At 41.9% G+C, this 11,380-nt stretch overlaps 1 protein-coding gene across 2 annotated transcripts in view; it reads left to right on the top strand.

Moving 5' to 3' along the window:
* Window positions 1-3,336: 3,336 nt before the first annotated feature.
* Window positions 3,337-11,380, top strand: part of LPXN (leupaxin) — a gene marked incomplete at its 5' end in the record, with an annotated part of 33,010 nt that continues 24,966 nt past the window's right edge. The window contains 3 exon segments of one of the 2 annotated variants that reach the window (XM_040639135.1): window positions 3,337-3,407; window positions 8,231-8,388; window positions 10,270-10,371. In XM_040639135.1, coding sequence (XP_040495069.1) covers window positions 3,337-3,407; window positions 8,231-8,388; window positions 10,270-10,371 — 331 coding nt within the window. 2 annotated transcript variants of the gene reach the window in all.

Raw genomic sequence — 11,380 nt, 5'->3', positions numbered from 1 at the left:
CCGCCCGGCTCCGAGGGCGCCCCCCCCCCGCCCCCTGCCACTCAAGGCCCTCTATCGCTGGCGGCGCGCGCGCGCCCGCCACAGACGTTCAGCGGACCAATCGGAGAGGAGGGAAGGCTTCTTCGCCCTGCCCCTCGTGGTCTCTCACGCAGCGACGTCCCGGGTTCCCTCCTCCACCCCTTCCTTCAACCAATCAGGAAACGGCTCTAAGGGAGCGCGCGAGGTTTCCTTCCCCGCGCACCCGTTCTCACCGTTAAACGGCTGCGTCTCGCGACAATCCTAAAGTGACCTTCCTCCACCCCCACCCCCCGCGCCACGAGCTCAACGCGCGCTAGGGGTAGTGGGAGGAGTAGGTCCCGCGAGGAGATTGGTGGAGGAAAACGCACCTTTTTCCCCGCCTCGCGCGCACCCTAGACTGGCTGCGCGCGCACCTGCCTCCCTAAGGAGCCGCTAATGCCACAGGGCTCTTTCTATCCTTCCTTAAGCCGCGGAAGTAGCTTTGGCGTTCTTCTGCCTCCACCCCGATCCCACTTTCCTGTCTGGCCTTTCTGTCCCCAGCGCCGCCAGGTCTTGCGGGAAGAAGGGGGAAATTTTTTGAGTTGTCGCTTCTCCTTTAAGAAAAAAAACCCCGTCGACTGCCGGATGAAAGTCTCTGAAAAAATGGCGGCGGTAGAACAGAGGCGGGGTCGTGAGGGCAAGGAGGGCCCGCCTCTTGGCGCATGCGCAGAGTTAACTTGTCAAAAGGCATCTTGGGAAATGAAGTCCTAAATATCCTAAGCTTTAGGGGAAAAAAAGATGAGGAACCGGAGGCGGAGAGGATGCTGGGAGGTTTTTGACTGATGCACGATGGGAAAGGTAGTTTACTCTTTCTGTAGTCAGCGTTTGCTGTTTCAGGGAGGTAGTGTTTCCGGGTTAGGCCGCGACTCCCTCACAGATCCGAGCAGAAATGGCGAGCCAGTTGCTGGTCGGGATAGCTCGGGCTAGTTTCCCCGACTTTTTAAGTTGGTGTTGGCGAAACATTTTTTGGGTGGCCACGTTAGTAGCCTTAGTTTGGATTGGTTACTTCGCACCTCCTAGCGTTCATGCCTGCAGTATTCGCTTCGTCATCCTGTGTATGACTCACTAACCTGTGAGCTTCTGGAGGTCAGGGACTGAATCTGGATCCGTCGGGTGCTCGGGGCGTAGCACAATTCCCACCACTCATTTGGTTCTTAATAAAAGTCTGGAAAGAATTGTCGAGTTGCTATTCTACTAGATGTTTTGGTGCCAAGGAGCTGGCGTCGGCTGCTTAACTTGGCTGTGGGCCCTGGGCTGCAGGGAAGGGGGAAGGGTTGTTAGCGTGATTCTGTGACCTACTCACAGAAACCGAAGGCCGCCTTCCTACTCCCTGCCTCAAAACCACTTGGCTTCTGTGGTTTTGAATGTTTCTGCTGCACAGGAAGCACAGACTAGCAGCTTTGTCAGAAATTACTTTTCTGTGCACTAGCGCGTGCAACTGAATTATCCTAATGCGTCAAATGGGAGTTTCCATTTGTTTTCCAAGTTGCGTTCAGTGACAGCGGTGGGCCTCCAGCATTTCTTCTTTTTTTTCTTTCATGCACTGTAATAAAGGAGAGATTTGAAAGAACCGTTTTTACCCCTGGAAAATAAAGCATCTGGGGTTACCTCCCCCCCCCCAACAGAAAGCGGATGGAAACAAGATCTAGGGATCCAATTTTAAATTTCACATTAATCATTCATTTAAACTGCAGATAGAGTCTAATATTTGCAAGCCAAGTGCTGAAGTGCATATTTCCTTTCAAAGTTTTGGCTCAGTTACCACCACAGATTAGGCAAATGTTTTATATTTGCCATTGAGTGTTCTGCACTTTCATAGGACTAGTGGCACTTCAGTTGTAAAAACGGTGGATTAGTGTGGATGGGAATCTTTTCAAACCCATTTGGACTTTTGGAACAGACTTTTGGAACAGCACTGACATCCAATGGTTGCTCAAAGTAATGCAGAGTGGGAATCTCCTTTTTATTAAAAAAAATAATAAAATCTTAATATCACAATGGAATGGGAGAATGAATGATTCCTTTACTTCACCCTGAAAAAAGACCAGGTATTGCAGAGGAAAGATCACAGGGACTGAAACTAACTCTGGATTATAGTAAATAATAAAGCTATCTATAATTCTGTTATCTTTAGTTACTACTATTCCTTGAATCTATTTTGCCACTAGTGAAAATGGAGATATTAGGGGCACCTGGGTGGCTCAGTCGTTAAGCGTCTGCCTTTGGCTCAGGTCGTGATCCCAGCGTTCTGGGATCGAGCCCCACATCAGGCTCCTCCGCTATGAGCCTGCTTCTTCCTCTCCCACTCCCCCTGCTTGTGTTCCCTCTCTCGCTGGCTGTCTCTATCTCTGTCAAATAAATAAATAAAATCTTAAAAAAAAAAAAAAAAGAAAATGGAGATATTATGTTTCACAGAGCCATAATTACAGTTCTTTACATACTGCTTTCTTATAGTAGGTCTTTTGTAAATGTTTTATTTCATTAAAGGTGAATGAAATGGTAAGCAGTAAAAAAGGTGAAAGTTAATCTCAGAGTCCCTTTTCAGAGGAACTGCTATTAGGCAATATAACTAGGCAGAAATTTGCTTCCCTGAGACATCTGCAGCTTATCACCTTGTGTCTTGTCTTCCAGTTTCATCTTTCATGATCGTTATAGTTGCGTTTTGGACCACAGAAGTAACCAAGCCCTGAAAATCCAAATATGACTGCTACTCTGCCCTCCTTTTAATGGATTTACAGTCTATTCAGGAAAGCAGGTAAGCATAATTTCTGGATCATTAAGTAAGTAAAGACAGCAAAATGAATTGGGTGCTGGTTAACTCTGATGGAAATTTTATGAAGGAAACCACTTCCATGGTCATCAGCTTTACACACACACACACACACTCATTCATACACATACAGCAGGTTTTCTGATCACAGTCACAGTGGGATACCCACACTGGGGAAAAACACAAGTGTAAGCCTGTCATCCCATGAATTCAAGATGAATCCTGGCACATAGTAGGTGCCCAATTTTTTCAAAGTTAATTTTGAATCTTTCTCACCCTCACCAATGCACTAACAGAACTCAAATCCTACTACCCACCTTTCTATGTCCTATTTTCAACTCTAACTTATCAGAAAGAAAGAAAGAAAGAAGGAAAGAAAGAGAGAGAGAGAAAAAAGAAACTCACCAAATCAAAAGAGAGGAAGTGCTAAGCAAATACAGGAACCAAAAAGGGTTATAGAGGCTGCTTCACGCTGTCTCATTCAGTTCCTTTGCGGTCCTCTTCTTCAGCACATGCCAAAGCAGTTCCTCACAACCTGTGGGACCAGAGCATCTTGGGTGTGTGACAATGGAAGAGTTGGGTGAGTGAGGACCTTCTTGGGGGAGAAACTCTGAGGGAATGAAGACTTGGCTGCCATCTCTGTGGTGGGGTGTACTTCTAGCCAGAGGGAGGGTGGTGCTGGAAGATTTTGTTTCCACTTCTCTCATGACCTCAGCCCAACCAAGAGTGAAGCATGAGGAACTATGATTGTTTTGGGGAACCATAGGTTCACTCTTTTCAGTGGCACAAATAGGCTGAGAGTTTGGTGTTTACCAGGGTAAACTATGCACAAATACCTTTGGACTGAATTGTGATTGAGATTGCCATTTTATTATGAGTATTTGCCCCTTGGGGGCTGTTGAAGGTCATAGGGCGGTCACACAGTTGGCACCTGCAGATCTGAGATTTAGGAAGAAAAAGAAAGAAAAGGGAGAGGGATATAGGGGGTGTTATAAGGAGAAGAAATGGAATAGAGGAAGAAGAATGAGGCATCGGAAAACGTTGGAGAAAGGCCAGGGTGGTTTCATTTGTTCCTTGGTTTAGTATTAAATCAAGGAGAATTAGTGCTAAAACTCCAGTGATTGTGTTGCTAAGCTTTTTATTCAGAGGCATTCTGAAGGAACAGATTACTGTGGACTGCAAATATGATACTCTTTCCATTTGAAACAATTAAAACCAGCGGTGAAACAATTGGCCACATTGCTCAAAGAGATCCCAGATTTCCAATTTTTGGAGTAATGGAAGGTTTGTCATTCTTGGGATTCATTCCTTATCCTTTGCTGACATTTGTTGCTGGCATCCTCACTAACACTGAGTCACTAACCTTTTACTCAATTTCCAAGCTGTATTAATTCCCCAATGTTCTGGGTTTTTGTATGTTTCCGGTATGTCAAAAGTGTGAACAACAACGAAAAAAACATATCTTGCATATTGTCTTTGTGTTGTTAATTGTTTGGAGTGTAATTTGAGAGCTAGAGGAGTAGAGAAAGGGAGATAGGCAAATTACAGGAGGGAAGAGATGTTAATGAAGAGGGAAAGGTGGTATTTAATAAATATTGAACTGTTTTGGAGGTAAAGTCTGTTTCGATGCTTGGAGTACAACGTGTTTAGGAGTTGGAATAGAATCCAGATTCGTGTGTGTGTGTGTGTGTGTTTTAAAGATTTTATTCATTTATTTGACAGAGAGAGAGACAGCCAGTGAAAGAGGGAACACAAGCAGGGGGAGTGGGAGAGGAAGAAGCAGGCTCCCAGCAGAGGAGCCTGATGTGGGACTCCATCCCAGGACCCTGGGATCATGCCCTGAGCTGAAGGCAGACACTTAATGACTGAGCCACCCAGGCGCCCCTAGAATCCAGATTCTTACTCTGTGTGAGAGTCAGGGAAGTTCACATTTCTGCTTGAGTTCAAAGTCCAGCTCACTAGCATCTAGCCTTTTTTTCTTATTTTAGGAATACCTAATGGCTTTCATGCAGGTAATTCAAAAGGGAAGTAAAACATATTTAGTGACTTAAACTAAAACTTGACATTTTTACATATTATTAATCATGTTAGTGTCTGAAACAACTCTCTGAAATAAGTATTATCCCCCTCCTTTTGTTTTTCCCAAGGAGAAAACTAAGAAAGACAATAAATGTGTTTAACATCTCTCTCAGGAGCCCCTGACACCAAAACTGATTAAAGCTACAAGACAATCTCCTATTTTAGCAGGGCGTTGGCTCAGGTGTTCCAACCAATAGAACAACAATTAAAGAATTAAAAATTAGATTTGCACAGTTTTGCAAATTTACTTGAGCAGGATGAACGGTAGAGAAATCTGGTCCAGAAATGTAAGAAGTGCCAAGCCGCCCAGGAGGTAACATTCATGTAATCTATCTGGGTATCTAAACCTCAGCTGTTTCTTCATGTTGTCAGCAGCTCAGTAACTACCCAAAAGACTTAGGGTGGGTCTTTCTTCCCTGCTGCAGAGAAAGAGGGTGCAAGACAAGTCAGCAAAGGCAGGCGGATATTTCCTCTTTGCAGTACTTCCTCCAACGTTGATGGTTTGTTTCCACCCAGCAGATTTTACCTAAACCTTCATTACTCGGGAATGCTAGGTAAAGGAGAACCAGGAGCAGACTCTGGCTCTGAATGAAATCATTCCAATCCAGTGAGATCCCCCAAGCAACCTCGCTTTATTGCTTTCATCCTACTGTTGACATTATTGGATTTCTGCAGATAAAGGGCTACAGGGAAGGACTACAGAGTTTTCCATCTCATACCGCCCCACGCCCCTCATAATCCCACATTTGTCATACTGAAATTAGTCATCTGCAAATTACGGAATCTGGCAGAGGCAAGATAATCTTGGGTGTTGGTGTTATGTACACTCCTAGGAAACAGGAAGAGAAAGAAGGCCTGTTAACTCATGACCCAGAGGGGAGAATTTCACTAACTTTGGTTCACTGGTGCTTCTAAGGGTAGCCTTCTCCTCTTAGAGATATGGTTTGCTTCTCTTACAGGGGGTCACCCCTCTCCCCTAATCTCTGCTGTAGATGTCTTTTTATTTTGAATCCAAGAAGATCCATGACTTCTGGTTGAAGCAAAGCTTAGAAAATAGAAAATGTCTATATCTTAATAGAGGGGTACAGAACAAAAATTTGGAACCTGGAAGACTGGCATTGAATCTGGCTAGTAAAGTTATGAGAAAACAAGTTTTTCTTTCTCTTTCTACGTTAGTTTTCTCTTTTCTTTTTTCTTTCTTTTAAAAAACCTTTTATTATGAGGAATTTTAAAATATACAAAAGTAAAGAAAATAGTTTAATGAAATCTAATGTACCCATCAACCAGCTTAAACAGTCATCAACTCATGGCCAATCTTATTTCATTAATACACCCACCCGTTCCTTTCACTCCTGGATTATGTCATATTCATTGGTAAATATTTCCCCATAGCCTTTCATCTGCAGAAATCAAATAATGTCAAGTAATATAATCCACTGCTTTGCAAACTTCTAAAAACCATGACCTGTGGTAAAAAAAAATCCACTAGAGATCCCTAATGGGTCTCAACCCACAATTTGAAAAAATTTGTAGTAGAATTGCTTCATTATGTAGATGAGGAAACGGCTTCAGAGAAGAGCATGTCATGCCAAGATGACCCTGAAAATCCACATGAGTATGGGGACCGGAATTTTTGACACGAAGTTAGTGCAGGGGCTGGGATCAGATAGCCCAGGATCAGACAGGACCGGCGTCAGTGGCAGTGTGACACTAGTTTTTTTCTTTCTTTTTTCCTTTTCTTTTTTGTTAGAGGGAGAGAGTGGGTAGGGGCAGAGGAAGAAGGAGAGAGAGAATCTTTTTTCTTTTCTTTTTTTTTTTTTTTAATAATGATTTTTTATTATATTATGTTAGTCACCATACAGTACATCCCCGGTTTTCGATGTAAGGCTCGATGATTCATTAGTTGTGTATAACACCCAGTGCACCATGCAATACGTGCCCTCCTTACTACCCATCACCGGTCTATCCCATTCCCCCACCCCCCTCCCCTCTGTAGCCCTCAGTTTGTTTCTCATAGTCCATAGTCTCTCATGTTTCATTCCCCCTTCTGATTACCCCCCCCTTTCTTTATCCCTTTCTTCCCCTACTGATCATTCTAGTTCTTATGTTCCATAGATGAGAGAAATCATATGATAGTTGTCTTTCTCTGCTTGACTTATTTCATTAAGCATTAAGGAGAGAGAGAATCTTAAGCAGGCTCCACGGGGCTCAATCTCACAACCCTGAAATCACGATCTGAGCCGAAATCAAGAGTTGGATGCTTAGCTGACTGAAACACCCAGGCGCCCCAGTCTCTTTCTTTCTTTCTTTTTTTTTTTTTAAGATTTTATTTATTTATTCGACAGAGATAGAGACAGCCAGTGAGAGAGGGAACACAAGCAGGGGGAGTGGGAGAGGAAGAAGCAGGCTCATAGCGGAGGAGCCTGATGTGGGGCTCGATCCCATAACGCCAGGATCACGCCCTGAGCCGAAGGCAGATGCTTAACCGCTGTGCCACCCAGGCACCCCCCCCAGTCTCTTTCTTGATCTACAAGATAAGGACAATAATATCGCCTGCCTTAAAGCATTAGGATGACTAAATGAAATATATAAATTCCTGAGCATAGTGCCTGTAATGTGTAAATTTTTATTAATTATTATTAATTTCATCATAACAGAAAAGTGGTAGTGTGATACTTGTAAAGTGCATTGGTTTTTTTCCAAGAAAACTACAGGAGAAACAAATCTCAAGATTTGGATTGCAACATCATCTTGCTTGATTTTGCAATATCTCTTTTCTCCTTGACCCCCCCTCCTTTTTTTTTACCCTATATATCCTAAAAGACAGAATACTTCTACTTTGTTTTGAAAATTTTGTTACGTGCTTGGGATATAAGAAAAAAAACAATCAGGTTAAGAATAAGCATTATTGTCTTGGTACATTTACAAAAATTGTAGTGTAATTACTTGTACTTTTCTGATAGGAAAAATGTATAGGATTTACTTTTTTCTTAATTGGGGGTCTTTGTGGGCAACCCACCCTAAATGAATGATAAAATTAATACCTTGCAATATAAGAAGTCAAATGCTTGAGTGATATTGTGAAATTGGATGCAACCATAGGAAATAGGTCACAGTATGTGGAGGCATCAAACATCCTCTGGGAGAACAGACCATATTCTTGAAGTAAAATAAGGAGTAAGGGAAGATATTTGAAGGTAGCCTTAACCCAAGAGAAGAAGGAGGTGAATGGAGGCACAGGGGTGATATTTAAGGGGGAAATCTTCCCAAAAGAGAAATCATCCCATGTTCTGTAATGTGATTCTCTCGTATCTTATGATATAGATGCCTTATTGGAGGAACTGGAGCGCTCCACCCTCCAGGACAGTGATGAATCCTCCAGCTCAGCTCCTCTTCCCCTGGATCAGCACTCCAGAAAGGAGAGTAACCTTGCCGAGACTTCAGAGACCCTTTCTCTTCAGAATGATACAAGTCCCTTGCCGGTAACTTTTCATTTATTGGAGTACCTTGAATATATATAGTTGGAGTCCTTTCTGAAAATTGATTATATCTTACATAAAATGACGTGAAAGGAGAATCATGTATCCAGGAAAGAGAAAGAAAAATCCTTCTATGATAACTTGAAGGTGGTTGTGTTTGGAAAGGATGAGAATTGAGAAAGTCATCATAGAAGAATAAGCCTTTGAGACCTGATTTTTTTCTGATGAGGGCACGGTAACACGGTGTTCCCTAGTTTACTCGGAATATTCTGGTATGCCTGGGCATCAGAGCTGCATGTCACAGTTTGACGGGAATGGCACTCACCAAGACCAGGGGTCACCTGGGCTAGGCCAAGTGGCAACTCAGACAAGTCTTTTCAAGGTGACTTTTCTAAGGTCACAGCTTTCCAGGTCTTATTTTCTGTTGAATGTATTAGGAAACTCAATTAGTTTACCTACAGATGATGGTGTTCTAGGGAACCAACACAAACAAGCTAAACTCATAAGAGATGGTATAAAAGAAAAACCCAGAAATCCAATTTATTAATTTCTGGCTAGAGTCAAAACCAAGTAGAACAGAGAATAGTATTTGCTGATACAAATATTCCCTTCCTGTCTACCTGAATCTATTTTATAATTAGGAAGTTGCTTGATGAGAGTGGAATTAGTTTAAGAGGAATTAAGTTAGATACTCTTCATATGCGGTGTTAACTACAATATTCTGATTTATCCTCGTACACTTGGTATGAAATCATGGGTTTCATGGACATGAAATTTGATTCTGTGTCTTGTTCCCCCTTTAACTGTTCTTCCGTCCAACTACGTATATACAGTTTTAAGGATGCACATTTATTTGTCTCCTAGGAGGCTATTGTCTTTTCTCCTCAATGCAAGATCATAGCCACAGGCTCTTAGCTGGTTTGCTACACTTGCCCCCTGCATTTTATTTTCAGAATAGCAGCCAGAGTGATCCCGTAAAGCTTAAATTAGATCATGTCATTCCTCTACTCACCACTGTGAATTTCCATCTCCATTTGAAGTAAAAGCCACGGTGGTCTTTACGCTGACCTTAGTGGGGTATGTCTTTGCTCACTTTGAGAGCCCTGGGTTTTTGCTTGTTTTCTCAACATCTATTATTGGCTTTGCCATTTACCCTAGATTTCTCATATTTTATTTATATTTATGTATTTATATTACATTTCCATAAGTCATCTCTTCTTTCCCTGACTCTGTTCAGATGAATCCTAACGGGTAAGCACCCTTCCAGGGATGATACGCAGGGTGACGGTTGTTAAAGCTAAGAGCTTAAGTGCAGTCAGTCAGGAACGGCCGGCTCCGCTGGTGTTAGGTGGTGGCAGGAAAACTTCTGAGGCTTTTTTCCCAGCTGGCCACTCGGTATACCACCACTCATGCTCATGAGGTACATGGAGGCTCCTCAGGGCCAGGAAAAAAGTATGGGAAACTGTGGCTTAATGTCATAAAAATTATGTTTAGGAAATAGAGGCTAATAAGCATTCTTGCCGTTGAGTGTAGCATAATCTAAGTGTTCTCGAGTAAGCAGTTTTGGCTTTAATTGTATATGTAAAGCTATAGCTATTTATTTTTATTATTTGGCAAAGCTTTTATTTTTGTGGTAGATGCTTTTAGCAGCCTTTGGCTCAAACCAAAACCAAGTCCAAAATTACATGTTTCATTTTCTCAAGAAATTGATGAGGAATGTGTAATTTGCCCAAAATATTTGCCAACATTTCCTGGCCACCCTGGAGGCAAGTAGAGATGTTACTGCCCCCTTGGAAGACAGGAAGACTCAGCTATGGGCAAGAAGCATCAGCCCCTACTTTAGAAGTTAACAGTTTAAGAAGAGCGTGCCCAATGATTTAACAGGTACAGCTGCAGGACGTGTGTCTACATGTCGTGGGGAAGCACACCTTTCCATTTGGATCAAGTGACGCCTCTACATTGTTTGTGCTCATTGTCAGTTTCAAGGTACCTTGTGCTTGTAACTAAAGTAAATGTGATGATTGAGTTGACTCCCAAATAATGTCAGCTTTATATCAGTGCCGCCTCAGTCAGAACACTTGTTAATTCCAAAAGCTTTCATTTTTTCATCTAATCCGAAGGATCGAAATAAAGTACTTGGAAATTCATTCTTCTGTCAAAAAGAATTGAAACATCTGACATTGTCAATGCCGTTGTAAATTTAGTTGAGAAGTTCAACATTGAAGACAAAGTGGGTGTATTTTTTTGTTTTTTTGTTTTTTGGTGGTAATATGAATACAAATTTTGGTAGAGCACAGAATTATGATAAAAAAAAATGTTCTTTACAGATTTAAAAGCCTATGAAGCAGAGACGTGCTTGGAATTGGTTGTGATGTACTTAAAGTTCATGACTGCATCCAAAGAAGCTGCAGGCTTCTACCAATCAGAATCGAAACTGCAAACGTCAAAATTTACAAATATATGCTTACGCAATCACAGTACATATCTCTGACTCATCTACACGGCTCTCGTGACAGAAGCTGATGTTGAATACAGAAACATTTCAGCACTGGCTGCATAAGCTTTTTCTGTGTTGCCTGTCATCCATCAGATTTTAGAAATGCCTGAGCCTTTGAAAAAACGCTTTGTAAAGCAACTTAAATATAGGTTGCATTATGTGCAAAATCAGTCAGAAATATTTAATCAAATTATTCAGTGAATGTAGCATGAAAATTCAGCTTTTGAAGCTTTTAGCAAGTTGCAATTATGTAAAACAAAGCTTGCAAAAAAGAAGGAGCTCAAATGTCTCTTGACAAAAGCTGGGGAGGAATTGAACAAGTTAAAAGATGAGAGCTCAGATAGTTTAATTACCTAATTTGAAAATTGTGCTTTGGAAAAATCTTGCCTTTGATGGAGTTTCTAATTTTAATTGGATAAATTTATATTCTCCACCAGAATGGGATGGAATTGTGAAGGCCCATGATTTCCAGTATCTACATTTGGCAAAATGTTAAAA

The sequence above is a fragment of the Ursus maritimus genome, unplaced genomic scaffold (assembly GCF_017311325.1).
Source record: "Ursus maritimus isolate PB19 unplaced genomic scaffold, ASM1731132v1 scaffold_23, whole genome shotgun sequence".
In the NCBI taxonomy this organism is placed as follows: Eukaryota; Metazoa; Chordata; class Mammalia; order Carnivora; family Ursidae; genus Ursus; species Ursus maritimus.
Note: the sequence above shows the minus strand (reverse complement) of the source record. Positions and strands in the feature narration are given on the sequence as shown.